The 19,230-nt window shown below is 39.4% G+C and overlaps 1 protein-coding gene and 1 pseudogene across 1 annotated transcript in view; one reads left to right on the forward strand and one right to left on the reverse strand.

Moving 5' to 3' along the window:
* Positions 1-278: 278 nt before the first annotated feature.
* Positions 279-1,234, forward strand: LOC129499969 (ribosome production factor 1-like; annotated as a pseudogene).
* A 7,546-nt stretch (positions 1,235-8,780) lies between these two features.
* The window catches only part of MAN1A1 (mannosidase alpha class 1A member 1), a 164,732-nt gene continuing 154,282 nt past the window's right edge, over positions 8,781-19,230 (reverse strand). The window contains exons 11-13 of the mRNA XM_055310756.1: positions 18,456-18,628; positions 9,329-9,444; positions 8,781-8,927 (exon numbers count right to left, since the gene is read on the reverse strand). Of these exons, the coding sequence (XP_055166731.1) occupies positions 8,801-8,927; positions 9,329-9,444; positions 18,456-18,628 (416 nt within the window). The 3' untranslated portion in view covers positions 8,781-8,800. The remainder of the gene's footprint in view (positions 8,928-9,328; positions 9,445-18,455; positions 18,629-19,230) is intronic.

Consider the following 19,230-nt stretch of genomic DNA (forward strand, 5'->3'; position numbering starts at 1 on the left):
AGCCAAAGGCACACGCCCAACTGACTTAGCCACCCAGATGCCTCTCTGCCCTTTCTGTACTGCATTGCATAAAGAAAAGAGACTAGAAGGACCTAATTTGCTAAATGGCAGAAATTAAAATGTGTATAATTTTGCAGCTCTGGTTAAGACCATGTAAGACACAAAGTTATCAGTTTGGCAATAACAAGACAGAAGAGGAATGTGAATAGGGGTAAAATGTTCTTAGGGCGATTTACTCAGGGGGTTCAAGTGCGGAGTGGCACATAGCAGGAGGGTAGATGGCCTGGCGAAGGCCGGGGCTGAGGGCGGCAGCGGGGGAAAGGGGGGCCCAACCTCTGAAATCGGCTGCCTTTCCCCCAGGCTCCAGCATTTCAGAAATTCAGAACAAACAACAGACACTTAATGTTCACGCAGTGGAAGCAGCAGCAGCATAAGGAAAAGGTGGCGATTAAGAAACAGCTTAAAAAAAAGAAGCTCTTGGTGATAAGGCTCCACCGAAGCCTACCCCAAAGGCCACGGGCAACCAGCGAGTGTACGATGAGACCATGGTAGATCCCAATGCTGAAAGCGTTGCTTCTGATGAAGCCACAGATGAATTTGCATCTTCCTCCAACAAACTCCTCCCAAGATTCTCATGACATCAGATAGACCTCCTGGGAGAATAGTACGACTGTGAACAGCTCTCCACAGTTCACCACACGTTTATTACCCAAGAGGACTGGCTTTGAAAAAAATTACTCCACAGCGCATTTCAAGAGATTTCACAGATCTGATAGTTATTAATGAAGATTGTAAAACACCAAATGGGTTAATTCTGAGTCACTTGCCAAGTGGCCCAACTGCTCATTTGGCCCAAACTGCTCGTTTGCATAAAGAAATTAAGAGAAGAGGCAAAGACCCTACAGAACCCATGCCTGAAATAATTTTGAATGACTTGATGACGAGGCTGGGTCATTCTATTGGACGTATGTTTGCATCACTTTTTCCCCAAAATCCTCAATGTATTGGGAGGCAAGTTGCCACATTCCATAATCAACGGGACTACATATTCTTCAGATTTCATAGGTGCATATTCAAGAGTGAAAAGAAAGTGAGAATTCAGGAACTTGGACCCTGTTTTACCTTAAGATTAAGATCTCTTCAGAAAGGAACCTTTGATTCTAAATATGGAGAATATGAATGAGTCCATAAGCCTCAGGAAATGGATACAAGTAGAAGAAAATGCCATTTATAAAATAATGGAGGAATAGTATTGAATTGTGCTAAACAGGTCTACTTTGGATGTATGACAATGACAGAAGAACCTTTTCAAAATGTCATTTACTGGCTCCATAAACCTTTTCATGTCTGGACCAAGTAACAAGTGCCATGAATTACCATTCACTGTTTATGTAGCACATACAAATAAAAGTCATTTTGGTGAGTTTAGAAAAAAAAAATAGCAGAATGGTGATGAGATTGTGCAGAAAGAAGGAAGAGCGTTGTTTTTCTGTCGCCAAATTGAGGCCTTGTGTTACAACAAGCCGAAGTGGTCATGTCCATGAATTGGTACCAAGAGCACTGTGCCTGTCTAAAGTTGTTACGGTGGTTTCCCATCCTGCTTCTAAGAGGGGATTCCAAGCCATGAGCCTCTACTATCCACAAAGAACTCCAAAAGAGTTGCAAAGTCAGGAACAATGTTCCAATGATTCTGTGAAGGAGGATCATTCACTTGTTCCTCCCGAGAGACTTAAAACAGCAAAGCAAAACAAAACAGAACTCTCCGGTGCCAGTCGTTTTGGAAAACGGTGTTTGAAAGCAGTACATTTTATAGCCCTATTTGCAGAATTATGAATTAATATGTGCTCATAGCCTAAGGCCAAAATACTCTAGTATGTGGAGTTTTATAAAAAAGCTATACATCTATTACGGTTTTCTAAGGTTTCATGGTAATTTGCATTCTCTGGGTAATTAAATGGATCTGTGACACAAATTTACATTAATTTATTCAGCAAGTAATGGCATGTTTTAGGAGGTTCAAAGTGATCATAGTAATGGTGAGCCAACAAATCTGATGATTAGCATTGCAACGAATGCAAAAACACTAGGGACCAGGGGATAGAAAGGAAGGTGCTCTTTGGAGGTCGTTTCCAAGAACATCTTATATGTTTACTCGACACACAGCCAAACTGGGAGTTCTGTGTATTTTGTGCAAGTGACAGTTGTGTTCAAACTCAACCAGATCAGAAGAAACCATTTGAAATGACTTTAGAAGCAGCTTTTGGGAAAGAGGCAAAGGAAACAGTCACTGAATGAAACAGCAGGGAATGAAGTGTATACTTTTGAGATTCCCTCAATAAGAAGAATTAGGTTTGAAAATCCAATGTGAATCTGTTTCTCAAACCTTAGGTGTATGGCTTCTTGTTCAGAAATGCTTTTGGAAAAGGACAGTCGTCTCTGTTTCCAAAGTGATCCAAAATATGTTTCTTTCAAGTTGTTGTGCTTAAATCTTGAAGTAGAAACCAAAAACGCTTGTCATGACTTGCTAATTTATTCATTATTTCTTCTGCTAGTTTTGGGACTTCCACCTACCTATAACTTACAATTGTGGTTTCCAACTTTAGCACGCATGGGAAGAACAAAAAGAGCTAGCCCAACATGGATCTTCCGGGGTCCCACCACAATTCTGACTTACTAAATTTGGGTAAGGCTGGAAAATCTGCATTTCAATAGGACTTGCAAGAGACTCTGATATAGGTGGATAGCTATGCCTGGAGAAAGAGCCTTAGACCAATTTTCAAGGGTGAGCTCTGAATTTACACGTTTATTTTGGAGTGGCTGGCTGGAAACAATGTATGCTCTCATATATTGTTCTTTTTTTTATTAGCATAAATCTTACCAAATCCCTGTCTGGAAGCACAGGGCAGGACAGAAAATAGTTTTTGTCCTTGGAAAAAATCCCCCAGTTTTCTCATATTTAAAATAAGAGTTAGACTAAATGCTGTCTAGACTCCTATGTAGTTCTGATATTTTATATGCATATCTGATGCTTAGCAAATATTTCCTGAAGATTATGACTCATGTGTTGGCCAGTATAGAATGAATGAGCCAGGAAAAAAAAATCAGTCTTTGGGCCATTAAGTCAGTTAAAAGATTAAGTAAGATACCCCTTCCCATCCTCACATTTCAGCCACAAGTCAGGGCACTGGAATGGCCATTAGATACATGAATTCTATGCTCAAATGAGAAAAGATTTATCTACTTTTCATAAAATTTTTAGCAGTTGTCTACATGTAATTATCAGAAATTAGATGTATTGACTGCCAAGCTGCCATTTCTGTGTGGATGGTTGATGATTAGTATAAATAAGAATCATGTTTAGAATATCTTTTAATAATTCTGTCAGCAATGAGTAGACATTATTTATGTTGCAAATAACTAAATTCAGAAGGTTCCCATTTGAGTAGCTATATGTTAAGTGAAAAACCAACTCCTTTACTTGATGCTGCAGAAATAGTTTTCTCAGGAGACAGGGACTATGAGATTAAATCATAGAAACAATAGTAGGCTATTCGAATCCTAACACTGAAAAACTCTGTATTAGAAAACTGGCTTACATTTTTCTGGTATGTTACACAGGGCCTTACATGATACACGTGGTTTAAAAAACTCTGTTGGTTTAAGTTGAATCTAGCCACGAACACAAAGTTGCTCCATATTTCCTTAAAACGACTATAGGTAGCAATAAAAAATGCCCATCCTTATAGTTATTAAAAACAACAGTAAATTTTATAATACTGATACCTAATATTTTTAAAAAAATTACTGCTTATTAAAAATATTTGCAAATAGCCACAGCAAAACTTATGAATATAAGGTTCATTCATTCATTCAGTCACCCATTCACCAGATACTTTGCTATGTGCCACCAAGTGGCTACTCGAGACACTGTGGTGAGGAGCAGAGCCAAAGTAACTTTCTGTTCTGGGGGGAGAGGGGGTTGGTTTTAAGGGGGTAGGCAGACAATAAGCAAATCAGGAAATAAATATGTTACCCACACCTTGAGAAAGAGCCTGAGACCAATTTTCAAGGGTGAGCTCTTAAATGCTAAGTAGAAAATAAAAAGAGCAAGGAACGAAGGGTGATGGGGAATTTTATATTAATTTGCCAAGGAAATCACTCTGATAAGGTGATAACTGAGCAAAGACCTGAATGAAGTGAAGAATGTGGCACAAAAACATTGGGGAAAGAGATGGACCTGGGGGGGTGTTTGCTAAGTGAAGTCAGACAGATAAAGACAAACACCATCTGATTACACTTCTACGTGGAATCTAAAAAATAAAGCAAATGAACAAAGAGAGCAGGGACAGATCCCTAAACCCAGAACAAACTGGTGGTTGCTAGAGGGGAGGAGGGTAGAGGGCTGACGGGTGACAGGAGTGGGAGCCACAGGCTTGCATTATGGAAGAAGTAAGTCACAGGGATGAAAGTACAGCTCGGGGACTATGGTCAGTCAGGGGTATCGTACTAGCGTGACATGGTGACGGATGGTGGCTATAGTTGCGGCGAGCACAGTGTAAGTACACACTTGTCCAATCACTGTGTGATACACCTGAAACTAATGCAACACTGTGTTAACTGTACTTCAATTTCAAATTAAAAACAAAGAAACAAAAAAACACGGGGGAAAGAGGTCTAGGCAGAGAGAACAGCAACCAGAATGTCTGAAAGTCTAAAAAGTTCCAACATGAATTTGAAAAACCTAGGCTTTTACAGAAATATTGGAGGCTCTCCTGTAGCTGAAGTTCTCTTTTCTAAGCTTCTTTGATCACTCAGATCCTAGTGACCTCCTGCTCCCCTGGACTCTTTTTTTTTTTAATTTTAAGATTTTATTTATTTATTCATGAGAGACAGAGAGGGAGAGAGAGAGAGAGAGAGAGAGAGAGAGAGAGAGAGAGAGAGAGAGGCAGAGACACAGGCAGAGGGAGAAGCAGGCTCCGTGCAGGGAGCCCGATGTGGGACTCGATCCCGGGACTCCAGGGTCATGCCCTGGGCAGAAGGCAGGTGCTTAACTGCTAAGCCACCCAGGCGTCCCTCTGCTGGACTTCTATAGCAAAAAAAAATTTTTTTTTCTATAGCAGAAATTAACTGGTAACTAAACACTTTGTTTTGGTGGTGGGGTGAGTCTGATCTCCTTGATTGGACTGGGAACTTAAGAACAGGATCATACTTTATGCTATTTCTGCCATCAACTCCCTGTTTCTAACCCATATGCCCTGGTGTTGAATATATATTGGAGTCCTTTTTTTAAAAAAAAAAAAAAAAAGCAGAATATTTATTTGAGAGAGAAGGAGAGAGAATGGGGGGGAGGGGTAGAGGAGAGGGAGAGAACCTCCAGCAGACTGCCTGCTGAGGGCAGAGCCTGATGTGGGGCTTGATCCCAGGACCCTGAGATCATGACCTCAGCCGAAAACAAGAGTTGGACGCTTAACCAACTGAGCCACCCAGGCGCCCCTATGTTGGAATCTTTTTTTTTTTAATTTTTATTTATTTATGATAGTCACACACACACACACACACACAGAGAGAGAGAGAGAGAGAGAGAGAGAGAGAGAGGCAGAGACATAGGCAGAGGGAGAAGCAGGTTCCATGCACCAGGAGCCCGATGTGGGATTCGATCCCGGGGCTCCAGGATCGCGCCCTGGGCCAAAGGCAGGCGCTAAACCGCTGCGCCACCCAGGGATCTCTATGTTGGAATCTTAATAAGATATTTAGTTAATCAAAAATGTATATGCAATTTTTTTTGCAATTTAAAGTTTTTAATGAGAAATGTATCTTTGTCAAGATCCTCTGGGCGTGGTATGGAATCACTATTAGGATTATTATTATTATGTTTTAAAAGATTTTATTTATTTATTCATGAGAGACACAGAGAGAGAGAGAGAGAGGCAGAGACACAGGCAGAGGGAGAAGCAGGCTTCTTGCAAGGAGCCTGACATGGGATTCGATCACAGATCCCGGGATCATGCCCTGAGCCAAAGGCAGATGCTCAACTGCTGAGCCACCCAGGCGTCCCCACTATTAGGATTAATAATAATCACTATTATCTCAATTTGCAATTGTATGTTTTCACCCCTATATATATACAAAAGCTTATTTAAAAGGAGAAACAATAACAAATGAGGAGATATATTAAAAGGCTTTATTCACAATAGAGAAATTTTACAAATATAGTTTTTAAAAATTATGTGTCAATCTATTATGTTTCCCATAACATTAGAGATTTATATAAAGTTGGAAATGACAGAATAGATTTATGTACAAATTAAAAACAACCAATGAAAAGAATGGGTGCTACACATGAAAGAGTCATGACAAACATCGAGTTCTGTAAATTTCATACAACTTATAGGTGTAATAGTAATTGTGCGCAGTATACCAAAAATATATGCAGAAACACAAAATGAAGTGCTATTTTAATTATTTGCCTTTCAGGATGTGAATACATATGTAAACTTAACTGCACAGTTTTGCTGAAAATGAATGAAAATGCCTACCTAAGGACTTCAGTCGTTCGAAATAATTAAAACAAAATATAACTTTAATTAAATTACATCACCATAATAATAATAATCTCTTAATCATGTTTACATTTTGGTGTTTTGGGATTTAGGTTAAAAACTCCAAGTTCTAGAATTGAAAAACTTTGTCCTTGCCATTGGCAGAGCAAAACATAGTACAATCATCTTGCCTATTTATGTCAGGATATAAAAGGTACGTTATAGTGCAGTGTGTACACATAACCTGATTTCAAAGTATCTGCTGCAAAAATACATATCAGCTTTGTGCTCTTTCAAATCAAACTGAGAATTTAAAGAAAATAAATTAAATTGCCAGTCCAAGGACATTCACGTGAAAATTATCATTTAAATACATATGGCCCAATTTTTGCAATAATCTCACACACTGCTTTTAAGTTCTGGAAGAAAGGACTCTCAACAAACCATTCATTTCATAAGGTGAGCTGAAGATATGAGTGGAAGGAGTTATTCTGGGTCACAGGAACTCATTAACATGGCAATAATGATGCACTAAAGGATCTTTTTCATTTACTAATTTTATTAATTTATTCTTTGACATAAAACAATGTACACTATTGAAAAAAGAGCAGGTCACACAGGTGGTCCTTTCAGACAAAGGAAATCTTTTGAAACACTTTCAAAAGCTGAAACAGCTGAAAACAATTGAGTCTACTGAGATCTAAGAAAATAATTAAAAAACATTATGTTGAAGCATATGAAATTGCTGATATTGGGCAGTTTCTCTACTACAAGTGCAGCAATTTCATATACTTCAGCCCAGTTCATGGGATTGCACTGAACCATCCGACCACTCTCGGTTGAAAATGCAGGTGCTCAAAGTCTCTGTTCCTCAGTATATGCATCATCATATTAGCCCTTTCAAGAAATATATATAAAATATGAACTAATATGAGAAAGCACAAGCTGCCACCAAACGTGTTGTAGGGAAAGCCACTCATATCTCAAAATGATGCTTATTCTTAATGAAGAATCATGTAATTATTTTGATCTGCTATATGACTGTGGGGGATTAGGAATGTCCATTCCTATATATTGCTTTCAAGCTGGGATCTCTGTGTTGAATTTAACCTGACAAAACATACTATATTCTTACTTAGCCTAAAAGTTTATTAGATTTTATTTAGTTGACCATGAATAGACACATAAGCAGAGCTTCTTTCAGAGTTAAATCCTGCTGTCATAAATTGAAATGAAATAGTTTACTACATTTGAGAAAGGGCTCTTTTCAAATCTGAAAAATCTGAACCAAATGTAATGCTTTTTTTGAGAACAAGAAAAAAAACCTTAAAGGTGAAATACAAACTAAAAACCATGTTAAATACTCACCCTTTCTTTGGAGAGACTCAATTTCTTCATATACTCAGTTAAAAGCAAGAGCTAACACACTAAGAGTTATACTGTTGTCTTTTAAAAAATGTAATTCAGTAATAGCAGAGCTCTGCAAAACTCGAAAGCTCCACTCGTGTGGTAGGGGATGGAAGAAATTAACCAGGACATGATCCAGAAATGACACAGGGCATTTAAAGTAAAATTTGAAAACTAATTCACAAATTAGGAAACACTAATATAATTAACCAACAAAAATATACTGTGGTTCCAATGAAATGAGGTCAACACGAGATGATCCTTTTGGGATGACATTGTAATTTGAATTACAATGTGAGTGAAGATTTTAGAAGACATTCTATCAAATAATGATAGACCCGCATAAAGAGGCTGTCTGTCACAGTTATAAGATCTGTCTCTGGTGGATAGACAAACCAGATTAACATGAAATTGAAAAGGAAAAAGCTTTTTTTAATATTTAATTTATTATTATGGCTTTTTGCAACATGGCAAAACATTACAGCTTAAAGCAGACGTCATCTCCTCATAGAGGAGGAAAAAGTTTTGCAGTCAAATCAAAATTGTAACTAAGAGGTCACTGGTATACCATGCTGTTCAATTTAATAAAAATGATATACCTTCATGAACTCCAGAGATTACTTAAAAAAAGTAAAAACCTATGATCCACTGACTGAATAATAAAGGATATGATAAGGAATTTAGGTCCTTCTACGCCTATGATAATAAACATAAAAGACTGCAAAACAATTTTAGAACTTAGAATAATCACAGACCTATTGATAAAAATTCATCATGTGCCTGAATACCAGAAAAGGAATTATTAAGGTATGCAGTGAAGGGAAAGGAGCACAGTAAAATATAAAAGATCTTTTTTATTTTGCATTGACTTCGACTTCCTTTTTATTCGTACAGAGTACAGGGAGAAGATGTGCCTCGGTATTGAAGATCCAGTGTTCCAGTGGAAGCAGATCATCATCAGAAAATATTAAGTACAAATATCTGGAGAGAAAAACATGAGTATATGAGGCCCGAGAGGCTGTGTCAGGCAGGGAAAGCATAAAGACACAGCAAAAACCGCATCAATGTCTCCGTTCATCTTATGGAGAATCACGGACGACAGTCAAGTACTGCAAAACCCCGAGGCGATATACTCACTAATGTGGAGTAAAGCAGCTGCTCTGTGCTTAGGGATGAGTGTGTGAAATCCCACGATGCAGCGCTAAGGCATCAGACTTGGGTAACCACTGGAAACCTACCTACAGTCACTGCCACACAGGTAGAGGGGGCAGTCGGAAGCCGTCATACTTGCTACCGTTTGAATGTGTTCATGATAAAGACATCAACAAAGAAGATCAGACCAGGTGCCTCAGCCACATACTTTTGGAATACATTTTACTTACTTCAGTGTCTCTGCCAAGAAGAAACTCTGCTGTACATCGTCATAACTCTCGTGTCGGAGGTAAACATCCCTTAGGCCTGAATAGCCTCCGTTCACGCGGCAGTGATTTTCCAGGGCCTACCAAGGAAGAGGGGAGAAACGGTCACGTTGCAATAAACTGCTTGTCACCAGTTTTTATTATGAAATTGCCAGATGCAAATAAAATAAGGATTCGAATTGAATACATGTGGAAGGGTTTTAGGCGAACATTTAAAAAAAACCCCACAAAATGCAAAGGCATATAAAGTATAAAAAGTTAAAGGGTATATAGACTAGATATCTAATTAGAAACACTTCTACATTTAATTTTGAAATAATTTTTCAGTGATTTATTTTTTTTAAGCATTTCCTCTTGTGGTCCATAGTCGGGTTCATCATACTATGGATCACAGGCTTAACCCAGTTTGCTGTTAATTTTGTAAATAAAGTGTTACTGAACCATAGCCATGCTCATCTGTTGACATATTGTCTGTGGCTAGTTTTTTTTTCCCCATTACAACGGCAGAGAGGAGTACAGGCAAACCTCAAAGACATTGTGGGTTTGGCTCCAGGCCACTACACTAAGTGAATATTGTGATAAAGTGAGTCAAGTGAATTTTTTCATTTCCCAGTGCATATGAAAGTTATGTTTCCACTGTACTAGAGTCTATTAAGTGTGTGGTAGCGTTATTTCTGAAAAACAATGTACATACCTTAATTAAAAAAGACTGTTGCTAAAAAAAACGCTAAGCATCATCTGAGGGTTCAGTGGGCTTGTCCTCTTTTTGCTGGTGGAGGGTCGTTCTTTGATATTGGTGGCTGCTGCCCTTCTCAGGCTGCTGAAAGTAGGGGTGGCTGTGCAGATTCTCGAAATAGGGCAACAATGAAGTTTGCCAAGTTGGGATTGTATCTTTTACAAATGATTTCTCTGCAGCACACGGTGCTGAGTTGATGGAGGCTCTACCTGCAGTAGAGCCTCTTTCAAAATGGGAGCCCATCCTCCCAAACTATGCTGCTGCGTTATCAACTAAGTTTATGTAATGTTCTAAACTCTTGGCGGTCAACGATCTTCATCAGGAGTAGATTCCATCCCAAGAAACCACTTTCTTTGCTCATCCATGAGAAGCAACTCTTCATCTGTTTGAGTTTTATCATGGGATTTGGCGATTCAGTCACATCTTTAGCTTCTGCTTCTAATTCTAGTTCCCTTGCTATTTTCCACCACCTCTGTGGGTACTTCCTCCCCTGAGGTCTTGAACCCCTCAAGTCACCCATGAGGGTAGATAACTTCCTTCAAAGTCCTGTTAATGTTGATACTGTGACCTCTTCCAAAAATGATGAATATTTTTTTTTTTAAAGATTTATTTATTTATTCATGAGAGACACAGGCAGAGGGAGAAGCAGGTTCCCCGCAGGGAGCCCGATGTGGGACTTGATCCTGGGTCCTGGGATCGTGACCTGAGCTGAAGGCAGTTACCCAACTGCTGAGCCACCCAGGCATCCCAATGATGAATATTCTTAATAGTATCCAGAATGGTGAATTCTTACCAGTAGGTTTTCAGTGGACTTTGCCCAGATCCATCAGAGGAATTACTAGCTGTGGCAATTATAGCCTTAGGAAATGTATTTCTTAAATGCTTAAAGTCAAAATGCTCCTTGATCTATGGGATGCAGAATGGATGCTATCTTAGCAGGCATGAAAACAGAAATCTCATTGTATATCTCTGTCCGAGCTCTTGGGCTACCAGGCACACTGTCAAGGAGCGGTAATATTGTGAAAGGGATCTTTTTTCCTGAGCAGTAGGTCTCAACAGCAGGCTTAAAATATTCAGTAAACCATGCTGGAGACACATGAGCTTTGTTGTTCTATTTACAGAGTATAGACAGAGTAGATTTAACATAATTATTAGAGCCCCTAGGATTTCTGAAATGGTAACTGGGCATTGGCTTCAACTTCAAGTCACCAGCTGCATCAGCCCCTAACAAGGGAGTCAGCCTGTCCTTTGAAGCTTTGAAGCCAGGCACTTACTTCTCCTCTTCAGTTTTGGAAGTCCTAGACGGCATCTTCTTCCAATAGGAGGCCATTTCAACCACAATGAAAATCTGTTGTGTAGTGCAGCCACCTTCATTAACGATCTTGGCTAGGTCTTCTGGATAACTTGCGGCAGCTTCTCCATCAGCACTTGCTGCTTCCCCTTGCCCTTTGATGTTACAAAGATGGCTTCTTTCCTTAAGCCTCATGAAACATCTTTTGTTCTGCAGCTTCCTCACCTCTCCCAGCCTTTACGGAATTGAAGAGAGCTAGGGCCTTGCTCGGGGTTAGGCTGTGGCCTAAGGGAATGTTGTGGTTGGGCTGATCTTCTATCCAGGTCACTCAACTTTCTCCCTATCAGCATACTGCTTTCTTACCATTCCTGTGTTCACTGAGGTAGCACTTTTAATTTCCCTCAAGAAGTTTTTCCTTTGCACTTACAATGTGACTGTTTGGCAGAAGAGGCCTACCTCTTGGCCTTTCTTGGCTTCTGACCCGCCCTCCTCACTAAATTTAACCGTGTCTAGTTTTTGCTTTAAATTGGAAGATGTATGACTGTTCCTTTCACCCGAACACTTAGAGGCCACTGTAGGGCTATTAACTGGCCTACTGCCAGTATTGTCAGATCTCAGGAAATAGGAAGGCCCGAAGAGAGGGAGAGAGAGGAGTAGAGCCATCAGAACACACAACATTTATTGATAAAGTTCTCTGTCTTATAAAGGTGCAGTTTGTGGCACATCAAAACCATTACAATAATAACATCAAAGATCGCTGATCATACATCACTGCAACAAATATAATAAGAATGAAAAAGTCTTAAATATTGTGAGAATTACCAAAATGTGACACAGAGATAGGAAACAAGCTAATGCTATTGGAAAAATGGCATCGATTAGACTTGCTGGGCACAGGTTGTTACAAACCTTCAATTTGAAAAAACAAAGTATTTGCAGAGCACAATAAAATGCATGCTTGTGCTTGCATATGGCCTCCAAGCCTAGTTCTCTCTGGCTCTTACGGAAAAGTTTGCTGACCCCTGATCAAAAGAGACTGTGAATGTCAACTGGGATTAAAAACCCAAGAACTGAGAAAGGGTACTGGATCAAAAACAGCTGCTACTGGACCCAGGTCATCTTATTTTGTAAACACCGATGATGGAGTATTAATTAGTGATATTGGTGACAGGTAGCAAAGAAGAAAATGGATAGCAGTGAAAAAAAAATGTGGCTCATATCTATTTCTAAAACATATTTTTCTTTTCTCTAGTATGGGATGGAAGAAAATGGGAGGAATTCATTTCTTAACTGTCTGGAGAGAAATGATCCTACATTCCTGAAGTTCTCTGGCTCTAATGAGTATTTGAGAAAGAGATGGGTTGGGCAGTATGGGAATGAAAATTTGGGTAATAACCTATCAACTTGCAGGCTCCATGAACAAAGAAAATATCTCCTGATTTGGTACTTTTAAAAAGCCACTGGGAAAATAAGATCAACTGAAAAAAACTGCTTTGATTATAGTCTCAGCTGCAGACAACAAACCAAGCAGGGGGAAAGCCTGCAGAAAGGAACTTTCAGGTTGTATTATTTTTTTCCTTCCTTCCTCTTTTGTAAGTTCTTTTTGATTAAAAAGTCAAATACCAGATACACTGGAGTAGGTCCAAGATTATTTGTAAAAAAGAAAAAAAAAACAAAGGATTTAGAAGAAATGGACAAGTTTGTTGTTATGGAACGTAATTAAATCCTACTTCCAGACAGTTTCTAAAGAAGATTTTAACAACAAAACTTTTAGATGTTTTTTTCCCCCACCCTTGAAGTTCTTTGGTGATAAGTTAATGAGAGGACAAGTCATGATAAACTGCCACTCCTCTCTCCCACAGAAATTTCTACAAGCTCCTTTTTTCATTATAGGGAAAGAGTCGTTTTGTGGGGTGGACAGTGCCCAAACATTTTTCTTCTTTTCAGTTCACCCTCATTCTTCTCATCCTAATGTGGCGAGCCACAGTTGTCTGGAACACATTCTAAAATCTCAGAAGAGGGGGCTGGATCCTGGCCCTGGACTCTCTAAGGGAGCCCACAGATGTTCCTGGACCCAGGCAGTGTCCCTTTATTCAACATGGGGTTGTCGTGAGAATAAAGTAAGAAGAAGATACACTTCGCATGGTGACAGGGACCTTTTGGGGGTTTAGAGAAGCCTAGCTATTTTCATTTTATGAGACTTTTGGCAAATTAAAAAAAAAAAAAAGGGAAATGCCAAAGAGGCTTTGTTTCTTTACTTTTTAAAAATTATTATTTATTTTATTCTATTTTTATTTATTTATTTATTTTACTTTTAAAAAATGAAAAACCTTCATGTTAAATCTAAATTTTAAAACTTTAGGGATATGAAGCTGGGGATAAGCAGCCCTCCTGGGTACCCATAACAGACCCTGACATTACTGATATTATAGTATCTCAACAGTGGAAGCAGCTGTGTATTTATGTTGCATAGTCGGATCAGAACATCATTTTACTATACTCTGTTCTTGGGGCTCTCAGACTCTATGCATCAGGACCACCTCGATTTTATGTAAATTATTACATTATTAGTGACCATGTGTGTCTGGGATGTACAAATAGCAGAGAACAGAAAAATAGGAAAATATTTACAGTTATCAGAGCTCCAAATAAAGGATGAAGGACAACCCAGATCCTAAGTGACTATATCTTTTTAGGGGAAAGAAAGTAAGAGAATAGCGAGCAGCAGGAGTTAAATCTTAAGTCCAAAGGGGATAGAAAAGCATTCTCTTATCTTTAGGTTAAACAGGTTAGATAAACAGCTGATCCATGGGGATTTCCAAGAGTGGATTCTAGGGAATAGTGCTAATAATAAGGCTGAATGGTTGAGTTTGGTCTGAGCTCAAAGGTAGAACCTAGCAAAACAGACATATCAAAGAGCCTGGAAACGGGGATCAAGCCTGGGAGGGAGGGAGAAGCAGGGACTGGGAAGACAAATCACTTTTTTCAGGGCCAGAATGTCCATATGGAAAAGGTTAGATTTGGGAGATCAGAAAAAAAATGTCTGTGCAAAAGAAGGAAAAAAAAAATCCCTATATAAGACTTATCTGTGAACCAGGGGAGACATCATATAATCTATACACACAGATTTATAGACATTGTAAAATCTATATTTACCAACACACATATAAATACATAAGCATGACTTATAGCCGAACCTCATCAGAATATTATACATAATTGGGAGGAATTTAATGAAGTTTTTATGACATCATTGAGAATAAGTAAAAGAACGGAGGTAAATGTTATTTCTGGTATGTAGATTCACAATCGCGTGAACATCTGTGATTAATGGACTATTGGTAACCTGTGGAGAAGCTTCTAGTGCTGTATGCTGGATTGTATAGTTTGCTATCTTGTTCGACATTATTATTGTGTTCAGTGTTACTGTTCAGAAATCTGGCTAAGACATGGAGAGCAGGTTTATCTAGTGTGTCGCTGAAAGAAGGCTGCAAAGGGAGTGCTTCAAGAGAAGATAGGAGGATGGCTGACAAATACTTTAGAAATAGCAAGTGTGGGTGAAAACAAGCATGGAACAAAAGAGATGTCTCGATAAGAACTAATATAGTAGCTAGTATCATTTGACCACAATTTCAACATAAGCCAGGGATTTTACAATCTACTAAGAAAACAAGTGGGACCACAGGCTGTGGGAAATAACACTCAGAAGACAGGTTATTGGGTCACATCACTCAGTCCTGAGAGACCACACATGTCACGAAGAGGTGGAGGGAAGTGATGGAGGAGGATGGAGTTGTGGACAGAACGTGCTGTCTTCAGATAACTGAGGAGCTGCAGTGTGAAAAGAGAAGGCATTCCCCCCCCACCCAGACCTCCAGAACGCAAAACACCCTAAATTCTGGTTTCTAAAGGGGTAACTTTCTAACTTCCAGCTAGTAAAAAATGGAATTACTTTACGTGTAGTATGTTCTTGTTAATTACAAAGTCCTTGACTCGATGAGGAATAGCCATGTGGCAAAGACCACAAGATCTGGGGCACCTGGGTGATTCAGCAATTGAGCATCTGCCTTTGGCTCAGGGCATGATCCTGAGGTCCTGGGATCGAGTCCCACATCAGGCTCTCCGAGGGGAGCCTGCTTCTCCCTCTGCCCGTGTCTCTGCTTCTATTTTGATGTCTCTCATGAATAAATAAATAAAATCTTAAAAAAAAAAGATGACAAGATCTTTTCTATGAGTGTAAGGCTAGTCTATGTGATTTTTAAGATATACTCCTATGTTTTAGTTTGTGTTCCCCTAAAAATGGAGCATGACACAAGGGTTGGATGCAGGAACTTTTGAGGGGAGGTGATATCAGGAAGGGAATGAGTGGGGCAAGTGAAACGGGGAGGGGAGAAGAGCCAGGGAAATGCGCTGAACGGTGGGCCAGGAGGGCTCCCTCCCGCTGGAAACCCTCTGAGGAACCACGTAGAATGCATCTCAGACAAAGGGGGAAGACTGAGAGGGTTATTCATCAACTCTGAAATCTCATTGGTTCAGGATGGTCCCCTGGGGGCTTTAACCCTCCCACTTCCCAGAGCACAGCCAGCTGCCTAGGGAGAGGCTCAGAGCCAGGGAGGATGTGATAGCTTGCGGGGAGCTTGTGGGGAGCTTGTGGGGATGCTGCCCCTGCAGGCGGGGCTTAAACAAAGGAGGGCTGAGGATGTCACACGAGGGAAAGAGCGCCACCACACTGTGTCTATGATTTTGCACTTTAAGAAAGACAAGCGTGCCAGCACTCCTTCCTCCTCTAGACCTCAAGTTCTAGCAGAAATGCTAGAGGCAAAAAGCGAGGGTGGGGGTGGGTGGGTGGGGGCAGGGGGTGCCTATGTTGTGCACAGGGAGACCATCTTACATCATAGACGTTAACAATGGACAAAAATCCCAACCCCTAAAACCAAATTACCCCATGAACACGCTCCCCTGGAGAACCAAGCAAACCAAAGCTTTCCATCCACATGGCAATAGAGGTTTACTCATTTCCATGTTTTGTCAGTTCTCTGCCATTCATTTTTCACATTTTAACATCTTCAAAACTAGCGTGTCATAATTTACCCAGTTGTGTTGTATTTTCTTAGTGGGATATAAAATAATAGTGTTTCTTATCAAGTACGTTGTTTCACATTGGATGAAATACATTATTCCTGATATTTTCAATTTAAACTGGTATTTCAAAAGTGACTATTAGCCTGAATTCTTTTGTTGGCCTATTGAAAAACAAAATAATTTCCTATTGCCAAAGCTTAGATGAACCTCAATTTTTATACATTTTTTTTCAGAGAAAAAAACCCCTACATTTAAAGAAATTGGAATTACCACTGACTAAACATAATTAGAAAACTTCGCAAGAAAAAAAAAAAGACAAAAAGGGGCCTACAGAATCGTTATTACTTAAAATGACTAATGACTGGTGATAAGACACACACTATGCGAAGGGAGTAATAAGCAAGATTCAACAACGGCTTCTAAGAGATTAGTTATAACTTAAACAAAGGCAATATGTTTGTTTTAGATTTCCCGAGAAAAGGTATTTCTAACGGTCAGGTTTTAAAGACGGCTAACTCTCTAACAGTGAGTGTAATTAAAGCATTAGCTTCTTTTTATCCCCTCAATGTTCCACCACAACTCCTTCCAGAACGATAGCTCCTAAAATTATCGTTTGATGCATTTTGGAGGGCACAGCCCCTGGCACCAGCACACAGAATTCACTAGATTAGTTTAGGAAGATGATAGGCCATGTTTTGTAGATAGAGACCCAAGGGGTGACAAAGACAATTCAGACAGCACACTGGACAGACGGAAAGCTTAGAGATATCCAGGGAAAGCTGAGATCAGTGAATGAATATTGTTGCACAAAGTAGTTCTTCTATAGGTTCTTTCTAAAAGTTAGATCTAAGCTAATTTACTCCGTGGATGAATTTCATTCTAAAATGGAAATGGAAGTAGAAGACAGAAAACAGAAAATCTTACTCATGTGCCCTCAGGAAACCAAAACTTAAGGACTCAGAGACTGATTTCCTGTACACGCTGGATTTATGGAAACCTAATAATAGTGGGATGGTAAGGAGTTGGCCAGGGGTTGCCTTGTATCAACCACTTGGGAAGTTTTACTTATGGTTTTCAGAGAAATGAATTAGAAATGACCTCGGTTGGGCTGTCTCACAAAGTAGTTCAACTGAGCTTTATTTGTATGACCGGACTTTGCTCTGGGAATTCCCAAAGCTGGTCTCCATTTGTTTTTTATTATAACAGACTCTAACTGAATTCTCTCTTCTTTACATTCCCTGTCCATAAGTACAGCCTACCTTGAATCCTCAACTGACTCACCTGAATTGCAATTCCTCTGCTGTTCCTGAATAAACTTTTTTTTTTTTGGACAGTTTTGAGTTTGCCTCAGTTTACCTTTTAATTTAGGTTGAAACTCTAAGTAGAAGCATATATTTTCATTTTAATGCCCAAAGACTATAACCCCACCTCAGCCAAACAAAAACAAAACCACAGTGGCTTCTTGAAACAGACAACAGGCAGGGGTGATTATCCCCAAGTTGTCAGTAACTGTGGACTTAAGTGATCATCACTTCTATGGCTATGAGAATTTAATTTTATAATATGCCTTTCTAGATACCCCCTTCTTTATCAAAGTATTAATATTAATATATATCACTGTTATATAAAGCAAAGCTGAAGCCAGGGATATAGGATGACAACGGAAAGCACTCAGTCTTGAATTGGGAAGAAGTCTGATTAAAGCTTTAAGAACCAGGGGTGCCTGGGTGGCTCAGTCATTTGAGCAGCTGACTCTTGATTTCGGCTCCAGTCATGATTGGAGTTGTGAGACTGAGCCCCTGCTGGACTCTGCAATGGGTGTGGAGCATGCTTAAGATTCTCTGTCCTCCCCACCCCCCTGCCACCCTCCAAAAAAGCTATAAAAATCATAGAAAGGTTGATATGCTGTATTTATAGAAATCACTGAACATTTTTTCCTACAATATTTATGTATAAGAAATATAAGCAGATTAAAACATCACCTCTACGGCTTCCCAGGCCCATTTCCTGTACTTTGGATCATGAGTCAGTCGCCACATGTACATGTACGTCTCAACAACCTCTGGCCGTAGGATGTAGTATTTTTCATTTTGCCTTGTAGCAATGGCTTCAACACCGCCATCGAATCTGAAAGCTTCTGGTCCCAGTTTCATATCTAAAGGGCATGCAGGGATGAAAAGCGTTACTGTCTTGGACACCCCTCAGTTCTACAACTCAAATTAAACTAGAAAGTACTTTACAACATTCAAGAGAGATGCCAAAGTAATCATTTTAAGGAACAGTTATAAACATCATATAATAACTAATATTCAATATCCCTTTAAAATTCAGTCATCTGAGAGTCCTTTTTGGAAAATCACAATGATCTTTTATTTAATTTAACCATCATTACTGAATGCCCCCCAGGTAGGTACCAGGCACAACACCCCTCATCAGTTAGCTGGAAAACCAGTTAGCTGGTTGAGAATTGTTAGTCATTATGTCATGAAAGGTTATTTAAATTTCAAACTCCCATTTTACGAGAAGCGAGCCAGACTCTATTCATGGAGATACTGAAAAGCTTAATAATGCAATACTAAGTTTCTTTTGCACCTGGGACATTCTTACCCAATGTGATTTACTTAAAGCAGGATCAACAAATTCGACTGGCTTAATGCTTTATGGTTTCCATTTTTGTTGCTTGGTAAACCAAGGGTAGATATTTTTATGTAGAAAAACAGTGCTTCTTAAAGTAAAAAACAGACATTCCTTTAACAT

This window comes from Nyctereutes procyonoides, unplaced genomic scaffold, assembly GCF_905146905.1.
Source record: "Nyctereutes procyonoides isolate TBG_1078 unplaced genomic scaffold, NYPRO_anot_genome, whole genome shotgun sequence".
Taxonomy (NCBI): Eukaryota; Metazoa; Chordata; class Mammalia; order Carnivora; family Canidae; genus Nyctereutes; species Nyctereutes procyonoides.